Source organism: Cupressus sempervirens, chromosome 4, assembly GCF_028749045.1.
Source record: "Cupressus sempervirens isolate cs-2001-9-10 chromosome 4, ASM2874904v1, whole genome shotgun sequence".
In the NCBI taxonomy this organism is placed as follows: domain Eukaryota; kingdom Viridiplantae; phylum Streptophyta; class Pinopsida; order Cupressales; family Cupressaceae; genus Cupressus; species Cupressus sempervirens.
This window is the reverse complement of record NC_143121.1, coordinates 844699836-844727128: the sequence shown is the minus strand read 5'-3', so window position 1 is coordinate 844727128 and position 27293 is coordinate 844699836. Positions and strand designations below refer to the sequence as shown.

The window sequence follows — 27293 nt, the reverse complement described above, 5'->3', positions numbered from 1 at the left end:
ATAATGATAGGACTGAGAATAAAAAAAAATATGTTTTCAAGTTCATAATTTCTTCCTATTCTAATTAGAACATCCATCCATAGCCGGCTATGCATTGTTAGACTGAGATTGATTATAATACTTGCTATTGGTCCCTTGCATTACATAGAAATCATTGAAGATCTCCATCGAATATCCTTGTGATTTACATCATTTATGAATTCAAATGGTAGCTATAGAAACTTGTTTGATTATGTGAACCGACATCAATGACCTTGCTATCATAATTTTCGAACATGATCAAAATACTTACAAACACTGAGGAATTCACTGGCAAGATGCCATAGAAAGGTAAGAGGTGTAAATAATACCAGAATGCTTATAATCTTACAAACACCGAGGAATTCACTGGCAAAGAAGCCATGGAATGGTGAAGAGGTGTAAATAATAATAGGATGATCATAATCTTTCAGGCACCTAGGATTCACCCAACAAAGAAGCCATAGAATGGTGAAGAGGTGAAATTAACCTGCAAGAACCCATAATGAAATCAGATATGAACATCTAAGTAATGAATAATTAATAGCTCATGCATGTCCCGGTAATGGAATTTGTTGTCAAGTCGAATGGTGGTGATTAGGTCCATGCACCCATCTAAAATCCTTGATCAAGGTAGTTTATAGGCACATGTGCCAATCTTGAGATCACTTGTTTGTCCGTTGACGTCAGTTATATAGGTATAACTTATTGGGCACTCAAACCACCCGGTAGCTCGGATGGTTGGACTGAAGAACATCCCAAGCCCGATCTTGAGGTAGGGAGGGCCATTCTAATAAGTTAGGATGTGTGGGGATGAGTAAGTTCTGAGGTTGGGAGATTAAGCCTATGTCAATGCTTCTCCTCTCACCAATGCCAAAATTTGTACAACCAGAGAAAGAATCTTCCGTTATTACTGTATGTTTCTTTTACACTTTTACTTTTTAATCTTTTAGTAGGAATAATTAGACAGTCTTATATTTCAAAAAGAGTAAATATTGCCATTGAATAAAAGCATGTTTTAATTTCGATTAAGTATGAATTCGGTAAGGAAAGACAATCGTTGCTTTATATTTCAGTTGAACATGTTTTTTCTAATAGTAATGGTTAAATTATTTTCAATGTAATTATTTATTTTCTGTTCTTGTCATATCAGCTGAATATGAAATACAGTTAGATTAGTAACAGTTACTTTAATCATAGTTATAATCTGTTAATGTAAAGGAAGTCTTTGTCATGTGAAATGGAATCAGTTACTTATAGAGTTAGAAGTTATTAGATCTTTTAATGTCTTTAAATTAGTCATAAAAGTTCGTTTGTTACATAGAGTGAATCCAAAAATATGAATTTGCTGCCAAAAGTTGGTCAACTCCAAATCAATTTTGATGCCAATACAAAATAGCCTTGATCATTTTCTCTAGAAGATGAGTGCAAGCTTACAATTGCAAACATTGCCAATTCTCGATGCACTTGTAAATAATAGAGTTGCACAATAGAAGCTATTTCCGATGAAAGATTGTATATAATTGAGATTTCTTGAGAAAGCAACTTTGAGAATGGGCAGACTGTGATGTCCCCTTTTTGAAATAAGTTTTAAGAATAAAAATAAATAATGAATAGATCAAATAAGAATCATTAGGATGTCAACTAGTCGTCTGTACCAATGGTTCGCAGCAAAATCAGACTGATAATATCGAATAGACTTAATGAATCAATTGTTTCTAAAAGACCAATCAATATTAATAAATGGACAAACATGGGTTATTAATAACAAATGGTAAAAAAATGCATATGTGATGATCAGCGTTCTTCTAAGGCGTCTAAGTATAAACTATATGTAACTATACACCAGTGTTAATCCATCAAACAATTATCACTTATAAAATGGTTATCAGTCATTAAGATCAATATTAATAAGATATGATAAAACAAACAACCAATAAAGATTAATTGATGAACCATAGAAGTTACAATCATGAAGGGATTCTCATTCTGGTAGATATGTATAAGTCAAGAGTTGCTCATTAAATGGACCAGATTACCATACATCACAATTACACGTTCACTGGTTTTAATGGAAAAATGTGAAGATATTTGATGAATTCCTTACTTCATAGCATTACAGTTTGTTGATTGCACATTGTAGTGTATGGTTAGTCTGAACCCCACTTAAGAACAAGTACAATTGTGGATGTTCATTTAGTTTGCGAAAATATTGAGTAATTAGATAAATGTTTACAACTTGAAAATCCTTTGTTGCCTTTGGAGATTGCATCATGTTTAATTAAGTTGTTTCTGCATGGCAAAAAAAAAGCTTGTTTTAAGTAATTCTAAAATCCAAACATCATCCATTGTTATCATTATCCTTAGGAAGTAGCTTCGGCTCTCAAAACCCTTATCCTTTTTAAGATGAAGTTTGAGGTAATTTAGTTCAAGTTCCAATTCCTTTGAAGGAAAATTAATTGATTGAGTCAACAAACATTTATGTAAGTTCCTTCATGATAACCAACAAGATCACATCATTTCAACTAAGTTATATCCAACATAAAATCGCTAGTTTGCGGTGTAATCCTTTGGGTTGCCTTATTTGATCACACATTTCCATATTGTTTAGAATTTGAGCTTTCCCTGTACAAGAGAGCATAGGATACTTGGTATTTTATTTTGCATGTTGTTAGATGTCACATAACTCACATCAATAAAGTGATGTTAATTGCTTTATTTTAAATAGCCTAGATTTACATGAAACTTAAAAGGGATTTTACTCCCTTAAAAATATATTGGCTATTGTTCTCAAATTTTGTGGTGCTCAATTTAGCATCATAGAGAATTTGAGATTCTAAAATGCCAGTGTCCAAAAGGATTAATGACACTAGTAGAGATACGAACGACACTAGTAGAGATACGAACTGCTAATTTTCATAATATGCCTTTAAGATTTGGAAATCAATGTTTAGTTGAATAAAGATTCTATGGGCTTAATTAATATATTTGATGTTCTTAATAGTGAAACCCTGGGATGCAGACTCGGGCAAAAAGCATGGAGTACCAGGTGTAGGGACTGATGGGTACTCTACACACCCGAGCACCCCTGCCACAGCCAAAAGGCAGCTGCACCCAAAAATGAAAGACAAAAAAGCATATAACCCAAATAAAATACAAACATAAAGTAAATTATAAAGGCCCTAAAGCCACTTACCAAAAATAACGCCTTGTGCTCCTCTATAGTATGCACTAGTTAATGTCCGAAAACGTTCTTGGCCAGCTGCAAGAAAAATAAGTGACAATAATTAAATACATAGTTTGAACCTGCCTCCTCACTCAAAAGAAGTGTACAAAGTTATGATCCATAATATCTCGCAGTCCAAATTTGTTAAGTTTGGTTCCTAACTAGAAAAGTTTAGAGTTGACTTGTATACGATTAAGAGTTAAAATACAAACATATGACATGCAATCTAGAACTTATATGATAGATCATTAAAATTATGCTCATGATGATGGGCATTCTGACTAGAAATTCACCTCTTTGGTAAATATTTACATAAGCACCTTCAGATTTTGATCACGAATAAAATAAGTATTTAAGGGACTCAATGATAGGATCATATTGGTTTAGTAAATAGATAAAACCAATCACAATACTCCAAGAAAAATGATTTAAAATTGAAAATATTGTTTAAAAGTATTTATTAGAGAATCATAAACAAAACAGGGTACTGTGCCCATGGCTTAAACAAGTTATTAAAATCTATAACTAGTTGATACCATCACATGTAACAAATTAACCTTGCCTTTTTCCTCTTGCAGACGAAGAGTCACTTTTTTCCAAAGTAAATACTGCATTGTCACTATGTGAGCAATGACTTATTCTTATATGCAAAACTACTCTTACTGAATTCACCATTTTTGAGAAGTCGGAACATGAACCTTTCCAAAGAAAAAGCTGCTGAATAGAAATAAATTAGAACATCACTATTAAGTCATGGTTTGTTAAGGTTAACAAGAACATAAAATAAATGCCATCAACCTTTTGCAAAATTATATCCCTGTTGGACATATTGTCATTGATATCAAAAACAAAAACCACTGACCCTTTATAAACACATAATAGATTGTCCAAGTAAATTAGTATAAGTGATATATATTCATATATATTAAAATAAAACAGAATGCAACAATGACGATATTTATTAGTTATTCTAGTACGTTAAATGGCATATAAAGAGAATGTAATGTTTCCATTTTTAGCAAATTCTTGCACTTGGCTTGGTGAGTTCACCATCGCGACCCTCATGAGATGACAATGGAATTTGAGGGTCTTAGTTGAGGGGTTATAGGCTTTCTAGCAGCCTATGGTATATTTTGGCTCCATTTGAGAGACTTACTACAGTAAGTCAAACTGTTAGTTTTGATGTGCTCAGTTGAGTTAGATATGTTGAGTGATGCTCTTAGTTTTCATTTTGGGCTTATGGTTTGGGCTCAAATAATATTGGAAGGAGCGTCTTATTATAGTAAGTCACCTTGTCAGGTTCATTCAACATCTTTCTTCGTTGGGATCACTCTGGTGTTGTCAGATTTTGATTTTGATGCTTCTTCGGTTATTTTTGCAAAATGGGTGAATTATTATTATTATTCATCTAAATATGTTGAGGTTGCTATTTTTGTTGGTGTTTAATGTTGGTCACCTCAGTATCATAGCTCCTTGGAATCAGGTTGAAAAGTTTTAAATCATAGGCACAAGAAACAGTGGCCTTACATGAGAGATATGGTGGAAAAGGTCATTTTTTGAGCCAAAAGCAATTAATAAATTATATTATAATGGCACTTAATTATATTATAACATTGTGTGGAGGAAGCTTCTTAAGAGAGGTTCATTTGGGAAACCTATGCCATTTGGAGATTATAAATATGAGGCCATTTGATGGGACAAACATCCATTTTCTTTTTTATTATTCTTTTGAAAGGGTTTCTAAGTTTTCTACATTTGAATTCCCTTGCTGAGGTATAAGAGTTTGGGATCTACAGCTAAAGTATTGTAGATTCAATTCAAAAAATCATCCCGAGATTGCTTGGAAAATTGTGTTGAGGTATACAATTTGTCATTTCTCCTACTATATTAACCGTTGCTAAAGAGAAGTATAATCTGTTCTTGTTGTTGGAGGTTGTTCTAGAATTTGTGAAGGGATTCACTACAATTGTTATATCAAATTGTGTGCTAGTTAATTTGGAGTTTGTTGAGTGCCCATTTATATCTACTGTTGGGTGTTATTTTCTATCTACACTTTGGAAGAATTATTATCCATATCTGCAGCAATATTTGTTTGTTGAAGAACTTTTTTTGTTGCTCAGTCTTTATTTCAGAGGGTTACAAGCATGTTTTACCTATAAGTTCATGGATTGTAACTTCTAATTTTTTTAATATTTTTGATTTAGATAATAGGGGATATTTTATCAACTAGGTTGATATTTTGTGAAAATATTTAGTATCTAAGTTGATGTAAAAATCTGGAATTTTTCAGCTGTATATTCCCTATGTAATATCCAAATATTTGAGTTGAAATTATTATTGAAATATCTTCTAATTTGCTGCTATATTGTTGTATCAAGAATTGCAAAACCTCAAAAAACAAAAAAGATATGAATTCTTTAGCATAGATAGTTTGAGACCCAGCAGGGCTTATTACGGTGGTATCAGAGCAGTTTCCTACCATCCTGTGGGGTAGGAAATATATTATTATTTCACATATGTTGTATTTGGAGTGGCTAGCACTCTATTATTTTCTAGCTATGGACAGATACATGAGGTCTACTAATTCTAGGAGCTAGCAGAGTAGTAAGGAAGATAGCAGGAAAATAAATGCCTTGAGAGAGAATATAGAAAGACTTAGCCTTCATCGGCAGAAGTTGGTGCAGAGACTGTCAGATCTCAAGACAGTTGACAATGTAGCAAGGTATATGGTTTCCACCTTTAGAAGGTTAGAGTCAAGGTTGTCAGGAAGGAAGCTTAAGTTTTCAATGACAGCTGTCTATGATGCAGATGTACCTATATTTAGTACAACACTTGCTATCCTATCCACAATGTTGATGATGGACTTGTTTCACGGAGATGTGGTTGTGTCCGTGGCAGCGGAGGATAGCGATACTGAGCTTTAGCAGGTTGAGGCTCCTAAAGTTGTTGCTGCAATTAGTAGAGATAGTCGATGTAGTTGTTGCCTTTGATACTTGAGGCTCTCTTGAGGATGGGATTGTTATTGGAGGTTTGTATGTGAGTTGTCATAGTATTGCACCATTGCGGGAGGCAGTTTCTCCCTCGGGTGGGAATAATGTATGTATGGAGTCACCCAGTTGTGCTGGTGGTGGTTTGGGTGTTATAGTGGAGTCAGTAGATGTGAGTTCATGCTCTAGCATTGTTGATTCACAACATTACATAGAGTCAGGTGTGTAGAGTCAGGTGACAGTAGATGAGACTCTATTAGGAGGTTTGGATGTAGATGGCATGAACACATTTGATGATCCATTTGATGATGCTATGAGTTGCACTGGGTATGATATCCTGTGTCAGTTATTGAGTGATGACTCTGAAGAGGTTTTGGATGGGTTCCAGAATCAGGATTTATAGAGACTTTCTATTGAGGGGAAGTAGAGTCATGTGAGGAGTGTGATACTGCATAGGCTTTTGCTTCTTCAGAGGAGGTGTCAGTTGAGGTACCGAGTAGTTGTACCTCGATTGTGAATGTGTGCGAGGATGGTAGCACACATGCAATAAGCAATCTTTTGGTGAGCAGCTCTGATTCAACTTTCTATCACAATGGAGTTAGCAAGATAGAGAGCTTGCATAGGAGTTTGGAGTGACAAAGTCATCAAGTAACCAATCAGCTGAAGGTGAGTGATAGTGACATCTCATCATCTCTTGATCATTATGATACTATTTGTCAAATGTTAGCCACATATGGTTGGGGTGCTCCTATTACAAAGCAATTTGTAAATATTTGCTTAATATTAACAGTCATCAATTTATACAAGATATTGAACGATGTTTCCTTAAGAAACAATCATAAAAAACATAAACATTCTATTCTAGAAACAGGAAACCAAATATTGGAAACTTTCTAATATATATAGGAGAATACAATAGACAAACATTAGATACTAAACAAAGATAATAAAAACTATCTATTATCGTAATAGCTCCTATGTCAAATGAGCAAGATGACAGTACTCTTTCTCTAGCAGAGGTTCATGTGCTTCGCAAGGCTATCAGGACCTTGAAGTGTAATTATTCATAATTAGTTGCTAACAGGGATTACCTTATTAATTGGGCAACACCTGTTATGAGGCATTGTTAGGTAAAGAGAAGGAGGTGGTTGAGCTTACCCAAGACCTTGAGGTGACTGTGGAATCTCTTCAATGTACTCAGTTGGCTCTTCAAGAGTTATATTCGAAGTTGGATAAGGTTACCGTAGAGTTGAAGTGGGTACAGTCGACCCCAAACCCAGAAACTGTTCAGCAACATATTGTGGTTGGTGTTGAGTTTGCTTCCATGGTGGGGGACGAAGATGTGATGATGTGGTAGTCAAATCCATCTAAGATATGGATGTAGTAGGTACAGAGGAGGTGAGAGCATCAATGGTGATGAGCTCTCAGGGTGATTTGCTTCCTTTTGCTGGAAGCGAATCTATTTCTTCATCTCATATAATTTTTACTGCACATTCTTAGAGGGATCAGTTGTAGGTTGCAGGGAAGCATATTGATGCTTCCACATATAATTTTTACTGCAAAGAGTATTTCATGGAGTATCTTTTGGAGAGTTTGGAGGTGCAAGAGGATTCATATAGAGTGCCTAAGAGTACTCTCATTCAGAGCTCTCGGGCTATACAATAATTGGTGCACAAGATTGTAGGGACTTTGGCTACAATGCTTCCCAACAGGGATTTTGTGGTCGGATTTGCTAAGAGGCTTGCTCAGGATCCTACCCAGCAAGTAGTTGTGTGGAGTTAGAGATAGGATTCGTCTCCTAATTCGCAGATTGGTGTTGACGAGCCATTGACAAAGATTGGGGCTTTCTACTAGCATTATTTAATGGGATGTGCTCATCATTTTTATTTTGACCCACATGTAGAGGATTTGATTTCACGTCAACGTAGGTTGGCTCCAATTTCATACCATGTATTATCGGATGGGTTAGCACAATCTTTTGTAAATGGGATCGACAACTATAAGTTAGAACACTTGCAACACACACCCATAACAAATAGTGATTCAGATACTTATGGTCGTTAATGTCTCCACTGTGCAGTTGGGTATGAGTGTCAGTTTGATGGGGACTCAGGAGTGGACAAAGTTGGTATTTCAGTTGGGTTGAGTTCTGATAAGTTGTTTCCTTCATCAGTGCATAGAGTCAACTTTCAGATGATTTTGATGTCGATGTTTGTTATTTGGGTATTGGTGTTACAAGAGTTGCTTGTACACAACAAGGATAGCATGCAATGCTACCCTTGGGATCCAGGTGGTCTGTGATGTTCATTTTGCTCTAGGATTGCTTGGGGACAAGCAATCTTAAGGAGGGAGGACTAGAATGTCTCTGTTTTTAGCAGGTTCTTGTAGTTGGTTTGGTCAGTTCACCATTGTGACCCTTGTGAGATAATAATGGGATTTGAGGGTCTCAGTTGTGGGGTTATAAGCTTTCCAATAGCCTATGGTGTGTTCTAGCTCCAATTAAGGGATTTACTATTTATAGTAAGTCAAACTATTGTTTTTGATGAGCTCAATTGAGTTAGAGGAGTTGAGTGATTTTCTTAGTTTTTATTTCGAGCTTTTGGTTTTGGCTCCAAGGATCTTGGAGAGAGTGTCTATTTATAGTAAGTCATTCCATCAAGTTCATTCATCCTCTTTCTTCATCAGGATCACTCTAGTGTTGTCAGATTCTAATTTTGATGCTTCTTCAGTTCTTTTCACAAGACGGGGGAATTATTATTATTATTCATCTAAATATGTTGAGGTTGCTATTTTTGGTGTGTAATGTTGGACATCTCATTATCATAGCTCGTTGGAACTAGGTTGAAAAAAATTTAATCATGGGCCAAAGAAACAGTGGCCTTGTGTGTCAAAATACTATGTTATGGTGGAAAAGGTCATTTTTGGAGCCAAAAGCAATTAATAAATTATATGATAATGACACCTCATAATATTTTAACGTTGTGTGGAAGAAGCTTCTTAAGTGAAGCTCATTTGAAAAACTTGTCCCATTTGGAGATTATAAATATGAGGTTGTTTAATGGGAAAGGCATCCAATTGTCTATTTTCTTTTTTATTATTCTCTTGAGAGGGTTATTAGTTTTTTGTATTTCAATTCCCTTGCTAAGGTATAAGGGTTTGGGATCTACATTTGAAGTATTGTATATTCAATTCTGAGAATTATCCCAAGATTGCTTGCCAAATTGTGCTAAGGTATACAATTTGTCATTTCTCCTACTGTATTAACTGTTGCTAAGGAGAAGTTTATTTTTTTTTTGTTGCTGGAGTTTTTTCTAGAATTCCTAAAGGGATTCACTACAAATGTTATATCAAATTGTGTGCTGGTGAATTTGGTGTTGGTAAAGTACCCATTTATATCTGTTGTTGGGCATTATTTTCTGTCTAAACTTTGGAAGCAACATTCTCCATACCTGCAGCTATATTTGTTTATTGAAGAATTCTTTTGTTGCTCATAGTCTTCATTTCAGAGGGTTACAAGGCATGTTTCACCTATAAGTTCATGGATTGAAACTTCTATTTTTTATTTATTTTTAGATAATAGGGGATATTTTATCAACTAGGTTGTTATTTTGTGAAAATACTTAGTATCTAAGTTGATTTTAAAATCTGGAATTTTCAGCTGTATACTCCCTATGTAATATCCAAATATTTGAGTTGAAATTATTATTGCAATATGTTCTATTTTCCTGCTATATTGTTGTATCAAGAATTGCAAAACCTAAAAAATAAAAATAGATGTCAATTCTTCAGCATAGATAGTTTGAGAGCCAGCAAGGCTTATTATAGAGAATTATTATAAAGAGCAACAAATGCTTTTGAAAGATAGCTTATAAGACAAAAGAGCACATAGGAAGAAAGGAGCAGAAACTAAAATATTACAAAGGCAGCTACTAGTAATACAGTGATTCATTACGAGAAGACATGTCCACTGTGAAGTGGTATCTCTCTTAAAGAATTGGATTCTTTCAAGTGGAATATGAAGAAATAAAAATAAAACGAGACGTATATTTTTAATAATGAATGGAGAAAAAGATTTATCTTACATGCATCAGCAGATTAATGTACAGAGGATTTGATTAAAAATCATTCAAAAGAATAATTATAAAGGAGGAATACATGCACATTTTGTGAAGAAGAAAACATGAAAATCAGTCATAGTTAGAGGCAGAACTCTGGCTATAACAGAAGACTTAAGAATGTATAATAAGAAGATTTATGAGGGGGAGAACATGAAAGTTTGACAAAAGGTATGTAAAAGTGATGCAATGATGTTCATGGGAATTTGAACTGATTTAAGAGACATATATGTCGCATTCACAATTTGTTGGAAGTGTTGTTATTGATGTCAGATTCTGTTTTGTTCAAAAAGGTAGATTGAAATATAGTCTTAAATTTTGATATTACAGTGAGATTGTTGGAAATATTGTCATTGATGACAAAAGTTGTTGATCTGAAAGTTGGGGAGGTTGTTTATTATAGTGACTTTGGTAGGAGGTTGACTTGTGCAATTTTACTATTTTGAAAGCAATGTAATTGGAGACTGACTCATGTAATTAACTATTATGATTTGATTTTATATGACCGACCTATGTGTTCAATCTAATTGATTTTTGTACCCAAGAGGTATAAAAAGGTGAAGGATGTTTGTTCGTATGATGTGTGAGAAAATGTTTTATAATTTGAATATAGGAAAGAGAATATTTAATGCAAAGACGATTTAATACTGAGAAGATTTTGTGAAATATGGGAGTACAAAAAACATGTTCATTGTCCGTTGACAAAGCAACATCTAGAAAATGAATTTTCGCAAAAGAGGTTGATGGCTCCTAAAAGAAGAGATTGGTGTCTCTTGCAGAGTTGGTGCTCAGTTGTGAGATTGGTGTCTATAGTAGGCTGGTGCCTGCAGTAGGTTGGAGGTTGCAAGTATTGTAGATGAGGATTGATGTCTCCACTAGGCTGATGCCTGCAAATATTGTAATATCATTCTATTTTTGTTGTGGTTGGATTCAGACAGTAGATCCAAGCGGTCCTCCATGATTTTTCTTAAAAGGGTTTCCACATGAATCTTGTGTTGTTAATTGTGCAGATCTTGTGTGTTTTCTATTATTGTGGTTGTTATTTTTTACAAAACTAAAAGTTTGTCTTAGACTGATTCAATGTGAGTTCATCACAGTTTTATATTGTAAATCAAACAGATGTTCAATGGGTGTATTGATTGTTCAAATAGAAATGCAGAATAATGCAGATACCATCCAACCTTCCTCTCATACAAGATACCCATGCATTTTAATAATTTCTGTATATATGTATCCATAGGTATATAAGTGGCATGCCTTTGCATGAAACTGTATGATTATACTGAAAGAGGTGTCTTCAATTTTCTAGGATTATTAATTAATAATTAGATTCAGCACCTTAAACATCTGACTACATTGCAAACTTCTTTTTATGGCTTCCTCTATAAACCCAGACCTGTCTTGTTTCTGAGCTTAAGTAGTAAGTGCATTTATAAATGTTTGAACTCTTTTAAATTCTATTATTATTCTCTCATGTTATGTTATCCATATTCAGCATGTTGTTAGAAGTCACAAAGAATGAACAGTTAGTTATTTGTGTAATTTAAAAGGAAATAGCTCTACCACATTATATAGACTAGTAATTGTTAAACTACAAGAGACATTACCTGTGTCCCAAATTGTTAATTTCAACCTTTTGCCTCCTATACTCATCTTCTTCAACCTAAAGTCAACACCTGCATCGAACTCATTAACATCATGAGTAAAACATCAGAATACAAGTAGTTATAGAGATTGTGAAAAGCTACAGCGAATTATAATTTGTTTCAATTACATGATGTCTTGGCTCAAAACATATTTTTCAATATGCAAGTCTTGTCCCCGACCACACAACAAAAACTAGGAAAAATGTATGTATGTAAGAAATAAAACATTTAATCAAATTTGAGAAAGAAATTTTTCAGATGAAATAATACAACAGAAAATCAAAACCAAGAAATTTAGATCAGTATCTTTTATGAGTGTATAGAAACTAAAATAAATGTTCTATTATTAGTTTAACACTAAATTATCAATCTTGGTTTATAATTCAATTTCTATGCGTAATGGTATAGCATTCAATATCCAAAAAGGCTTGTATATATGCCATCCCTATTACCTGGTGTTACCTCAATTTTCCAGAGTGAGGATGGCAGGGGACAGGGGAAGAGTTTCCAGCATGGTAAATTTTTTGCCAAAATTGGTGACGGCAAGGGGATGGCTATGTAAATTATTGGAGACTTTTAAGATATATTAGGAATCTTGCAAATACATGATATTCATATAAAATTATGGATAAAGCATGCCCTTTAAATATCCTTAACATACAAGTTTGCAACATCTCATTATTTTAAAACACAATATGCATTCAAAATTTGGAAAACAGAATTCAATGTTCATTATTAATACCATATACGCGTTTGATAACAAAACATATGTAAATAAGTTTTAACATACAAAACCAAAATGCCCAAAAGCTAAGTGCTTCCATACAGTTTCATGTTCAATATAAAAATCAAAATACATAAAAGAAAATAAGACAGCTGCTCCTGTCCTAGTTTAGCCAATACTGCAGCAGCATCAGAGTCAACTGAAGGCAGAGATGGACAAAAGGATAGTTTTGTTTGAAGCAGTGATTATTGAATGAGCAAAGATTGAAAAGAAACTATTCTGGCTCATGAACTCATGCCATGACCAATATCTTGGTCTTCTAATGTTTATGTGATTGCATAGTCAGGTCTATTATTGTATGAAAACATTAATGTTGTGACTGTCATTTGATTCTTATTATTTAAATTGATTACAATTTGATATTTTTGCCTCGTCTCCAAATCTACTATCGCTGAATTCATTTCTGCGTTTGTATTTTAACCTTCTTGTATTTATTTTAACCCCATTGCTGCTGTCAATGAGATATAAGTAAAAAACTTGAAAATTTATGCATGTAAAAAGAATGGAGAACATGCAAGCATAAGCCACATTTTTGGGTTTTTAGGGCATGTAACAAGGTGGGGGGCACAAATTGATCCCCCATAAGGTAAAATGAATTGGCATTTTTTTATTCTTTTTGTAAAGCATGGGGGATGGATGGCCATCCTCGGTGTTGCTGGGGATGGCTATGACATCCCTAGTCGTCCTCAGTACTTCCAGCCATCCCTTGGCTGATGTCCCCAAGTTTTCAGGATGTCCCCACCAAAGTTTCAAAAATTGGGGATGTGAGGGGGTGTTTATGTTAATTAAACTTATGATAAGACTGTAATGGCAATGGCTATTTGCAGACTTGGGGAATACTAATCTAATTTATCTTGCATGTGATAATCAAAACATAATGGATATGAATCAAATCAATACTGAAATCTGTGAGTTAAGTCTGAATACAATTCGATCACTAGTCTTGATGTCCTGATCTGAAGAGATGGAATCATTTATCAATTTTGATGTCTTTCCTCTTACAATCGGTCAATATAAATATAGTACTCAAGGGGCTTAATCACGAACAAACATGACAGTTCGGTGAAGAGTCTCATTGAAGAGACATGATGTCTAAATTTAACTAGTTCAAATGACCCAATTATGATCGTGTGTGATCATACATCAAGTGAACAAGTAAGCCCTATGATTATTGGGCATGTTAATGTGCAATAAGATAATCATTTAGCCCCCCAATCTGATGAGTAAATAGGATCATTTTCTCGATCCATATAATTGCATTCGAGATCAAAATAATCAGGAATTTGCAACCTGATTTCAAGAGAAAGATATTCAAATATTCATACTTGGTAATCAGATTAATTTCAAGGAAAAATCTCAAAGAGTTTTATAATAGAGTAGATCATATCAATGTGTAGTGTGAATGTATATCAATCCAAATGTAAAGTGCAAACTTAATTGGATGCATCTGAATATTAGTAATATTACATAGCCTTAGGTTGCAATCAAGATTTTTTAATCAAAATTAAATAGTTTACCTAAGTCCGGGATATTCAAATTCTGTAATTGTATGGATAACAAATTTATAATCATTTTTTTACCTTATTGTTTCCAAATGACAATTGACAATGTCCTCACATTCATCACTATTTCCATTCCCATTTGCTTTTCTTTTTCTATCATCACCATTTTCACCGTTTTTGAAAGGTCAGTCATGCTGAAACCGACACCTTTTGCTGGAGCAACCATTGTCCATGCTAAAATGGCATTCATACATTTTGCAGATATGTTTTACAAATTAAAACTTAAACAAAATTTATCAAATAAAATCTTGGCTATTTTGTCCATCATTTGTCACATTTCAAACCCATCTTCCATAAAATAACACGCAACCAATAATTGCCAAAATCTGTCACACAATTTGAATAAAATATATAAATATATAAATACCGACCCTTTGAAGATCCTCAAAAGAATTGGGGAATAAAATTTGACACAAACCTTTAAAATATTTTCACAAGAAATAATTAGTGATCCATTGTAAAGAGATTTGGAGAGATTCTTTCCAAAATTTGAAATGGCACTGTGATCGGTCTCACCATTATTAGCTGGAGAATTGTTCCCTCTGAACCCAAATAATCTCCTTCTATTCCTAATCCAATGGCCCTTAATGCACATCAATTCCTTCAACTTTTTCCCCAATTTTAGACATCTCTCTCACAATACGGTGTCCATTCTTCTCCCAATTTGTTGTCCATTTGTCTTCCAATTTGATTACTCTGAAACTGATCAATTCATTTATTGTTTTAATTCAATGGACTCCTTAAACTGTAGAAATATATGGCCTCTCGGCTTAATCACAAGGAATCAGGCAAAACATATAATTGACACTCATGAAAAATGGGAGTTGTATTACAATTTAAGACAACTATTGAATTAAGAAAATAAAACATGCAAATAATAATTAACACTTGCTAGCATTTAAACATAAAATTGGAAATCAAGTATATGGACTGCCTTCTATCCTATACAACATGTGCATTATCATACCGAGTAAATGGATCTGATCCTACAAACAAACAATCTCCACTTAGGGGCGATTTGATCCCTTACCTCCACAATGATTGATTCAGTTCTTGCTTGTGGAAAATCCCCAATATCCCTAGCAATAATGACTGGCATGTGGAAATAATGATATTGCAGGTAAAGAAACGAACGCAACTCAAAAAAAAAGGGAAATAAGACAAGATAAGAAATACCTAAACCATATTGCCAGAAGTCCAGATGCTCCCCTCAAAGAGTGTGAAGTGGGCATTAATAACAAAAAATCCAAATATTGCAGAATACCATGATATACAGAAATTTGTGGATTTTTCTTGAACATTCTTACAATTTGCATTGAAATTGAAATCTAGAAAGAAAGAGCGGACCAATAATTGAAATGGCCAAAAATAGAGAGACGATGTAATTACAGATGTATAATTCTGATCGGTTCAGCTTCATCAGTTAAACAACTTTGTCAATTTCACATAAACCATTGAGTAGTCCTTTCATCTTCATCAGTTAAAACAACTATGTCAATTTCACATAAACCATTGAGTAGTCATTTCATCTTCATCACTTTTGTAATGACAACTATTAATTGTTTTTGGGAAAAACTGTTTTTGTAACTGCAGAACATTCTTTGTTATGTATGTCAATGCATATGGCGGTCAATTTTTTTTAAAAAGGCTGAAATGTTTACTATGAATGTTGCTCCCATTGTAGAAGCCTCTCGGCTTAATTATATTAGGCCACAAATTGTTTTTTCTCTAAAAGATTCAGATATACTATTATTGCAAACTATATTGACTTATAGAGGTTAATCATGCTTTTGCCCCTTTTCATAAAGAATATTAAATAAAGTTAATATCCTCTTACCTTCCTCCTATATATATGCTATATATTTTCTTGTCTTAACAATACTTCTTACAATATCAATACATTTAGTGCTCTTATACACTGTCATGTCCCCAATTTCTGCCCTTCCTTAGTGACAACATTTCTAGCAGTTTTGGTCTATTATTTGGTTCCCATAGGCCAGCAAAGCGTAGAGGGAACCAACCCAGGGGCTTTGAGAGTCATGCATGAGCTTCCCAAATAGTTTGGAGCAGTAGACAACAGTTTCCTACAATTTAGGAGGGATTCCTAATTTGTAGGGATTGACTAGGAGTGGTCTAGGAGGCATTTGGAGACCTCGGCGAACGTTTTGGAGACTTAGAGTGCATCTCCTATTTTTTAGGAGGTATTCCTACTTTTAAGGAAGAACTCCCAGTTCAATGACAGTTCTCTCAGAGGTGCACACAGTAAGGGAGAGTCATTGGGACTCAATTTTGGTTGATTGGAGTTGTCTCCTACTTTTTAGGAGCATCCCTAGATTTTAGGGATGGACTGCCAATTGACCCATCTTGTTCGGCATCAGTCACAGACAGGCAACAAGGTCAGATTCATGTTTGATTGATCATTTTGGGCCTTTTGGGACCATTTGGGAAATATTTTAATATATTTAAATATTTCCTAAGTTGGTGATTAAATAAATTAAAATAAAGTTAATAATATAACCATTTTGGAGTAATAAGGGGATTCTAGCTTCAGTTGATCAAGTACACCTATGTGGTATAGCTCGTTGGAAAGGTCTCGAATTATTATACATGATTTTTACTATCTGTAGACTTTTTGGTGCCTTCAGCTATGGAATTTTAATAAAGTAATGTTTTTTCCTATAGCATGGACGACTTTAATTGGGAAAATGTTATTTTATTATATTTTATTTAAAGGGAAAAGTGTAATTTCCCTTTAGGGTTCGATTTACAGTTGGAAGGCGATATAAGGAGATGGAGACCTAATTTCTTATTATCTTTTGCATATTGAAAAACTTGTTTTTGTGAATTGGCTCTAAGAGAGCAATTCTTCATCTGGGACGCAAACCCCAGATTCTGGATTGGCTGGGACGTAGCTCTCAGCAGTTATTGGCATTGGATTCTTCAGACAGTGTGTGTTGCTATCAGGGATAGAATACGCCATTCTTTATTGTGGATTCAAGTTGCAGATTTATGGTTTCAGCGTTGCAGATTGATTCTTTCAGCTAAGACATGATCCTTGCAGTCTTAGGGCCGCCATTTGTAGCAAGTACACCCCACGTGGAATATAGGGAATGCTTGTATTCAGCCTCAGATGAATCCTTGATTCATGTTCATTATTCACCATCCAGTTTGGCATCATTGTTGGATGTAAGCTCCTTGGAACTGCATTGGATTTATTATTTGACTTTATAAATCAGAAATCTGCCTGGTATGATTTATAGCAATTCTGATTTGGCTCTATGCTCTTATTTATTTTCAGTCTCCTTTCATGATTATTGTTCATTATTCATTACTATTGTGAAAACTATCAAAAAACACAAACAAAAACAAAACCTTTTGCAACTTCTGTCTATTCTCAAAGACCATCAAAGAAATCATAGGAAAATATAATTTATTAATTTAAAAACTACAGCAGATCAGCAAGGGCATCCATCAGGGATCTTTCATACACTTGAGTCTCTTTTTTATCTAGCGTTGGATATTCTCCTTCATGTTCCAACTTTACCTTTGATTAAAGCTTATGAATCTCTTTTCAACACTTAAGAGGGTTGTTTCTTAATTTCCAAAATCAAACACCAATTCTTAGATCTCTATTGATACAACATGTTTATTTTATTTATCCTTTTCTTAGCGTTGGACATAATTGATTGAATCTAAGGACTGAATGGTGTGTGTTTTCTTCATACCTACAGTCTATTTTATACCCCCTTGTGGGTCATGACAGATGGTCGTGACTTATTCCTGCCTTGTGACTTATTCCATCAGTCATGACTAGCAGTAGGGATTTTCTATTATATTACATGACTTAATTATTAATGTATACTGTAATGTAGATTACTACTTAATGGATTTATTATTTTAATTTAATTAGGGATATGAAAAATTATAAATTAATATTTTAATATGGATTAATAATGATTGATATTATATGGCTATCAATATTATTGATGAATTCTTTCTTTTAGGTATGATTGTGTAATAGTTTTTTATCATCAACGTTTTGGATTGATGATCCATCATCAAGGTGCAAGAGAGCCAAAGAGAACAAAATGGTGGATTGCAGACCAAGCAAGGCTGTCCCTCTCTCATTGCCCTCCTTTTATACTGTGCTTGGTCTATGATCCACTATTTTGTTCTCTTTGGTTCTCTTGCATCCTGATGATGGATCAAGTAGTGTAATCTGAAACATTGATGATAGAAGGCTATTACACAATCAATACTTAAAAGAAAGAATTCATTGATATGGATTGTGGAAATCTGATATTGCTAATATTATTGATATTAATAATTAATTTAAATTTGGTTAGTATTAATATTTATTAATTAACATTATCGATTAAGTAAATCAAACTTTTGCATCATTATTTATTAAGATTATATTGATTAGTATAATATAATTGAAAGATAGAAATTATGAATCAAAATAAGGGATTAATGTATATATTATTTAGGGAAATGTTAGATAGAATTTATGTCTTTAGGAACATATTTGTATCATGCAACCATTATGGGTTTGTGACAATTCAAAATTTTGAAAAAGGGGGACAAGCTAGGGGCATCCCCTGGTTGTCTCCCCATCTCAAAAATGCCCTTGGTACAAGGATAGGGGGTTTTATGTTGGGGATGGATCCCTGGCTAACACTGCTTGCTTGAACTGGAATAAAAATCAAATCGATGACAATCTACTCTTTGATGCAAATAAGTCCTTTACACAAGTTTGACAAGGTTAAAGGTGAACACAAAACTTGAAACCCCCGTGAGCTCTCCATCTATAAAGAGTTGATATTTGATCAAAGCTTCAAAATAATTCCTCATGGTGTAGCCATTTGTCACTCTTCAAACGATTTACACAATAATACACATCACTCTTTCACTCAACAATCAAATACTAAGAGCTTAAGTAGGGTTGAGAAAAGTGACATTTGAATTACATCAATGTCCATAACTACTATACAGGAGTTATTGTTATCACCCTTTTCCTACCAAGATGACAGCAGTCAATAGCCAAGTGGTTGTTGAAACATTGTTGTCTTTAAGAAAGCTGAGTATAAGGGATCCTGCCAATAACAACTAAGTTTTCCCCATCACATTGAAGAGGGATTCTGATAACCATTCTAGGACATTCAATCAGTATTTTTCTTTTGACTTATTGAGGATATATCTTAAACCTTTTGTGTGAAACAAGATTGAAATTGGAAGCAATGTCTTCAATATGGTCAAGAACAATTACATTTTAAGATTCCAAAAGAGGAAATCGCAGAAACAGATTATTATTATAATTAGAGTAATGTAGTATCAATGTCATGATCCATTCCCAAGACTGACTTGGAATCCTAGAATCAAGATAGCATATGAAGAGTATCACAAAATTTCTCTCATAGTGTTACAAATTAAGGCCTTTGAACAACAATGTTCTAAAAGTTCATGCAACATCAAATTACTCATCTTATTGCTAGTCATCGAAAGTTCACACTTATGGATATTCAACTTAACTAAGTTTCAAGTAAACAGCATTACAAAAACTATAATCCAAAAGCTACCTTGGTAAGCAAAGAGCATGGCAGTAGATTGTTTCATGGTATGATAAGGATTTATACACCTTGTAACACAAAGGATGTGTATTGGAGCCTTCTACAAATTTCATTGGAATCCCAGAATTAATCCAACAATATAAGAAATCTTGTGGGAAAGCATTCTCAAGGGGAGACTATGATGTCTTAATAATTAAAGATATAATGTGGCATTCACTAATATAAGGCTTCATTGCAAATATTAATATAGTTAAGATAAGATAAGATAAGATAATAATATTACTGTCCACGAAAAACCAAAACTGTTTATGGTACCGAGCATACAAACAGAAGAGCCGGCCAAAGCAGAAGTACCAAATAGTGACTGAGAAGAAACAAAAGCAAGAGACAAACAATAAAGAAGACAAGGTAAGGACTAAGGGTCCTTCCTTGCCACAAAGAAATCAGTAATAGAGAGGTACACCCGTGAAATATCCATAGCCTTAGAATGCAGTGAAGAACTGCTATAGGACTATTGCTACCTAGAGAGACTAGTACAATGTCTGACTAATCTAGAATGAGAAGTAGTGGAAGGCCTTTTCAAACCCCATGGAGGAGACAAGGGAGAGAAAAAGGCGGTAATGAGCTGATCTGAAGTACACCCTTGAGGAATAAAAGACTGCAGGGTAATCTCTCGAAGATGGGGGGCCTCCTGAAGAAAAAGTGCAAGACACTGCTGATCAATATAGCTAAAGAACATCGAAAAAGAAGAACAATCTCTGAAAAGGCAATAAAATCTCCCTCTGATCTCATAGTAAAGAGGACAACGAAATATGAAGTGGATCTTAGTCTCAACCTCCGCCAAAGTACATAACTGACATAACCTATCAGCTCGATCCATATGGTGGTCAATCCGAACCCTAAGGGGATGAGAACCAACTCTAAATGAGCCTAGAGAAAACTATAAGGCATGATTCCAGCACCGATAGAGATAAGCAGGGCGAACAACAACACCATCCTGAATCTCAAGAAAATACTCAGCATAGAAGATCATCCTAGCTCGCAGACCCCCGAGGGATTACTCCAGGTAGTGGTAATGTACTATCTATAAATATCCTGTCGAACATGCTCATTCAACTCCTGACGTGAGGGGAGAAGATGAGCAGGAGCATCTAGCGAAAATTGATAAGGAGGAAGAGATCAATGTTAATCTCGATTGAACCCAATAGAGAGGTGGCCTAAGCGTACCAGCATCGAGACCTACCAGAAGTGTCGGATCTCATAATCTCCACCGAAGAATAGTATGTAGATGAGAGTATCTATGCCGATCAACACATCTCCATAAAACCACGAAGCCAATGAAGAAACCAAATCAAGTCAAAAATGACGGCAAGTTTGAGAGGATGAGCACCAAACTCAACCAAGACAATGTTGTGAGGGGTGAGTCTGTGACATCTAATGATACGTCGTAACAACAATGTTTGAACCCACTCAATAGAAGCCCAATTAGAAGTAATAAGAGAAGGCCCCCAAATAACCGAACCATAGAGAACTATCGGACGAACCAAGGAGTCGAAAAGGGACAACTTGGACAAAATATCCTGAAAATGATGCCTAAAGCATTGTCTCTCCAACAAAGCCAAGGAGCCCATACCCTTACAAACTCTGGACTGAATAGTAGGTCTCAAACTAAGATGCAGTCCTGAGAACGTCACGCCGAGATACATATAAGAGGGAGTAATCTCAACCTCCTGTCCCTGAAAGAAAAAATGAAGATGTGAGGTCTTTAAACAGTTAGACCATAACCCGTGTCCTAGAAAAATTGACCACAAGATACCGCTGAACACAAAAAGAAGTTAGACCATCAAGGAGTCTCTTTAAGCTATTAGGAGAAGAAGCCAAGAGAACCACATCATCAACAAAGAGGAGAATGGACATCAAGACCTGATACAAATAATGCCCATCTCCTGGTTGGGAGGATTTTAGAAGGAAATTCTCCAACTCATCAATATACAAACCAAACAGTGTAGGAGAAAGAGGATAACCTTGCTTCACCCCAATGATGCTCTAAATTGGATCAAAAAAGCCCTCCGGAGTCCTGAGCCTACCGATTACCCTCTCATAAAGCCTCATAATAGCAGTCTATAACATATCTGAGATCCCAATCTCATGAAGTCGCTAAAGTAAAGCCAACCTAGGAATAGAATCAAAGGCCTTACAGAAGTCCACAAAAGAACAATAGACCTTCTGAGAGTGGTGTCTAGCCTCCTCAATGATAGCCTGCAGTGTAAACACATGATCCATAGTTTGATAGTTTGCCTAAAAACCAGCCTATCCTTTAGCCCTACAACATCTTTTATCAAGCTCACTACATAACATGGTGTTCAGAGCAATGGCATAAAGTTTGGCAAAAGTGTGTCCTATCATAATAGTTCTGTAGTTACCCGGATCAAAAGTAGGTCCAGAATTGTGAATAGGGTAAACCACATGTCTAGAACAGGAATTAGGAAACCCAATGCAAACCACTCTATTAAAGAGTGTAGGAAGGTAAGATCCAAGAACTGAAGCACCAAGTTTGAAAAGTTCTGCCTAGAAACCCTCTTCATCTGCTGCTTTGCTACATCTCAAAGATTTGATGGCCTCCATAATACTAGAGTAGGTGAACAAGCGACAGCAAGGAGGTGGAGTGGAGTGGAGAGGTGGCTGCCTAGAAATGTCGTAAAGCATGGTAATATGGGAGGTCAGAGAGCGGTAGTCGAGAGTGGAGGAGGGGGGGGGGAGCAACGAGAGAAAAGGGTATGCCAAAAGATCTGGGGATTCTGAATAAGCATGGAGCAAAGGGTTTTGCACTGAATGGAGGCAAAGGAACATTTCTTACGATGAAAACGGAGGTACGAAAGGCGCAAATGGGTGAAGGCAAGAGACTGAACCTCAAAGGTGTAATGTACTATACCTACTAAAACCCCCTTTTAATCAATGTGCCAACTCCTAAGTAGAGGCTATACGGTTTGTAGAATGCAGACTAGATACTAGTCACTCTAATTCCACAATCGAATTTGGCAGTGTGCAAGGATGGCAATCGATCAACAGGAAACAACGTCCGTACTGTGGCTCTAGGAGATGCCGCCAAGTTCGTACGTCGCTTGGAGAATGAAGAGACATACGATGATCCCAAGAAGGCCATATAGGGATTGAGGAAGTTCGTACGGGAAGATTAGGAAGCTGTCCGTACGGTGATGTGGTAGCCGAACAGTGTTAATAGAAGTTTGTACAATGTCCCAGTAGACCGTACGGTCTTTCCAGCATGCAGTACAGTGGAAAAATGGGTCTGTACGGAATGGTAGGAATATGTATGGTGGCAAGGAAAGGCAAGACGGCTAGTGAAGGAGACCATACGTTGATCCAGAAGGAAATTTCAGAGCCGTACGGATGGATAGAAGGTGAGAGAAGATAGTATGGAGGAATGGATGGAAGCAGCGCGGAAACACAATGTTGCACGAACACAGAATACCGAATATTATCAAACCAATGGCAACCACTGTAGATTTCAAACATAAATCAATGCCCAAACAATTATGAAAGAACATTCATCAGATTGATAAGAATTACAAATAATGAGAGCACTCCAATTTGTCGGATATAGACCAGTTGAGCACCGACAGAATAGGGTGAGGGTTGAATCCCACCGAAACTGTGCAAGCCAAATAGGGAAGATCTTTCACTTCCGAAATGGTGAATAATTCCGAACTCCAACAGGAATTTGTTGTATAGAGCAATAAAATTCAAAGCATGCCCACAAACTACCTACGAGTTGTGCTTAAATACCCGTCGGTGAAAGCTTTCCGAGGGTATACAAAGCCAACGGCGACACAAACTACGAAAACAAAAATAAAAATGGATCTGAGATAAAATAAATCAATCGGCTCATTAAAAAGATTAAATCATTATTTATTTTATAACGGGGACATTACAGTCCTCCCATCCCAAAATTTGCTTGTCCTCAAGCAAGTGCAATGCTGGGTACTGAAGGATGTGCTCGCCTTCCCACATTGCGTCATCCAACAGTAGATGTCACCAGCATACCAAGTATTCCTTCATAGTGTGGTTCCGTAGGACCTTTTCACGCACCTCAAGAATCTCAATAGGTTCCAGAATGAGCTTCCCTTCCTCATTGAGTGGCAGAAGGTCAGTAGTGACAGTGACATTTTGCCCTATAGCCTTCTTCAGACAATAAACATGGAAGACATTGTGAATGCGGCTACCTCCAAAAGTTCCAGTTCATACGTAACCTCACCGATGCGATGGATTACACGATAGGGTCCATAAAAGTATGGCTTCAATTTCTCCTTACCCGTTCCTTTTAATGAAGACTGTCGGTATGGCTGAAGCCGGAGATAGACCAGATCTCCTGCTTAAAAATTCCTCTCTATCCGATGTCTGTCGACGTACACCTTCTGTCGATTTTGTGCCTACTGCAAGTTCTCTTTCAAGCTCCTTAGTATGTCCTGCCCCTCCTAAAGCCAATCCTTCGCCCCTGGAGCGTGACTGTCACCCAGAACTGTGTCGATGAAGGAGAGGGGTTTGTGCCCATACAGAGCCTTGAATGGCGCCATCCCAATAGAGATGTGATACATCGTACTGTAGCAATACTCCCTGAGATGGATCGATTTGACCCACGCGCATTGTTGTGCCAAGATGAAGTTCCAAAGGTAGCCTTCAAGCCATTTGTTCACAATCTCAGTTTGGTCGTCTGCCTGCGGATGGTAACTCATGCTCGGTGATAACTCTGTCCCTGCAATCCGAAACAATTATGTCCAAAAAATACTGACGAACCGTCCATTCGGATCACTGACGATGTTTCGGGGTAACTCATGCAGGCAAAAGACTTCTCTAAAAAATAGATCGGCGACTTGTGCAGCCTGAAGATCCGAGGGGATGGCGAAGAAGTGTGCATACTTTGTCAATTTGTCAACTGCCAGGTAGATACAGTCCTTTTCGTTCACCTTAAGAAGACCTATTATGAAGTCCATTGATATACTTTCCCACTTATGTTTGGGAATTGAGAAAGGCTGTAACAGTCCGGTAGGAAGAGTGTGTTCGGACTTGTTCTGTTGGCAAACCGTACATTCTCTCACATGCTACAACACATCCCCTTTCCGTCCCTTCCATGAAAATCTCTCCTAAATACTTCAGTAAGTTTTAAGGAAGCTGGGATGTCCAGCCAAAGGGGAGTCATGCACTTCCTTCAAGATCTTCTGCTTCAATTTGGATTTGGGCACTAGGTATATCCAATCTTTATAATAGATGACATCATCCACCACCCTGTACTGATCATCGTGGGTGTGACCATCCATTATCTCACAGGCAAATGTATTCTTGGAATATTCTACCAACAGTTGTGCCTTCCAATCAGCTAAGATCTGGTCTAGCGAGCAGATGGTGGGTTTTCTGGACAAGGCATCTACAACAACATTATTCTTCCCTTTTACATATTCAATGTCGAAATCAAAAGACTGAACTTTTCTTATCCATTTTTGTTACCATTCGTTCAAGTCCCGTTGCTCCAAGAAATATCTAACTATTGTGGTCCGTACGGACAACAAGCTTGGCACCAACCAGATACTACCAAAACTTGGTCAGTGCATGTATGGTGGCCAACATTTCTTTGTCGTAAATGGAATACAGGCATTTTGTTGGTGTAAGCTTCTTGCTCTCATAGGCAATGGGGTGTCTGTCCTACATCAGAACTACTCCAATGCCCTCCCCAAACGTGTTGCATTCCAAAATGAACGGTCGGGTGAAATCAAGCAATTCAAGAACCGAGCAAGTGCTCATGGCCTCTTTTAGCTTATCAAAGATGAGTTGTGTTTCTTCGTTCCACTGGAAAGCTCCTTTCTTCATCAGATCCATTAAAGGTGCACTGAGCTAAGAAAATCCTTTAACAAATCTCCTGTAGTAACTGCACAATCTGAAGAACCCTCATAGATCCGTGAGTGATTTTGGGGGAGGCCAGTCGAGGATAGCCTTAATCTTCTCCTGATGCACTTGAACCCCGTATTTACTGACAACATGCCCCAAGTACAATATCTCGGTCATACCAAACTCACATTTGGATTGCTTGGCAAACAGGGACTGTTCCTCCATGATACTCAGAATTCTGTTCAGATGCTTCAGGTGCTCCTCCCATGTCCTGCTATAAATAAGATCATCAAAGAATACCAATAGATACTTATGCAACTATTTGATGAAGATGCGGTTCATGCACGACTGGAATGTAGCAGGTGCATTGGTCAAACTGAATGGCATGACCAGGAACTCATAGTGTCCATAGTGGTAGCAGAAAGCCATTTTCTCCACATCTTCCCTCATTTAGATATGATGGTATCCGGAATGGAGATCTATTTTTGAAAAGTAGACCACACCATGTAGTTCATCCAGCAACTCATCAATCCTTGGGATGGGGTACCTGTTCTTTATTGTTCTTTCGTTTAGCGTACGATAGTCCACACACATGCGCATCGTTTCATCCTTCTTTTTGACCAACACCACGAATGACGCGAACGGGCTAGAACTGGGATGGATCCATCCTTTCTCACGCAATTCCTGAATCGTTTGTTCAATCTCATCCTTAAATTTCTTGGGGTGGCGGTACAATGTGGTTATGACTGGTTTGGCCCCTGATTCCAACTCTATTGTGTGTTCAAACCCCCGATGGGTGGTATGCTAGGAGGAATATCCATGAAGACCTTTTCATGCCTACTCAGAATATCCTTAAGTTATTTATCCTGTGGAGGTGTTCGGTGCCCCTTTATAGGCTCTGTCGAGATAAAACAATGCTCAGCCCACACAACATCATCGTGCCACAAGATTGCCTCCATTCGATGCGCGAAAAATTCCTTTGGTCCTTCATTTGCCATCCCTCGGAGGACAACCTTCTTCCCGTCAACCACAAAAGCGAAGTCCATTCGCTTGAAACTTTGAGTGTACTCATCAAGCGTCTCCATCCACTGTATGCCAAGAATGACTTCCATGTCAGCGAGGTCCACTATGAAAAAGTCCTCTGTCACCGTGTGATTCGCCATTGTGATGCTCAGCTGAGGAACAAGGTGCGTGCAGGGTAGGAAGGTCCCTCTGGCAACCTTGACCTGAAAGCCTGCGTGTGCTTCCATAGGGAGACTTCTTCGCTTTACCAAGGATGAGTTTATGAAATTCAAAGTGGCTCTGCTATCCAACATCATCATGACCCTTTGTCCTTGAAGGGTACCCCACACATGGAAAACTGTGCACCTCGGACTACCAGCCAAAGCAATGGATCCTCCACGCTATACCAAGGTGGCAATCCTCTCTGTACGGTTTAAATTGGCCATGTTGGTGTCACTACTAGGTTGGATATCTTCCACTAGCAT

The 27293-nt window shown here is 36.5% G+C and overlaps 1 protein-coding gene across 5 annotated transcripts in view; it reads right to left on the bottom strand.

The window, feature by feature from the left end:
• Nucleotides 1-27293, bottom strand: part of LOC149564026 (ras-related protein RABC1-like) — a 198057-nt gene that overhangs the window by 99946 nt on the left and 70818 nt on the right. For 4 of the 5 annotated variants that reach the window (XM_089827133.1, XM_089827130.1, XM_089827132.1 and 1 more), the window contains 2 exons: nucleotides 11954-12022; nucleotides 3215-3280 (listed from right to left, as the gene is read on the bottom strand). In XM_089827133.1, the coding sequence (XP_089683259.1) occupies nucleotides 3215-3280; nucleotides 11954-12022 (135 nt within the window). Of the gene's footprint in view, nucleotides 1-3214; nucleotides 3281-11953; nucleotides 12023-14854; nucleotides 15041-27293 lie in introns of all 5 variants that reach the window. The other variant, XM_089827134.1, reaches the window with a different exon arrangement.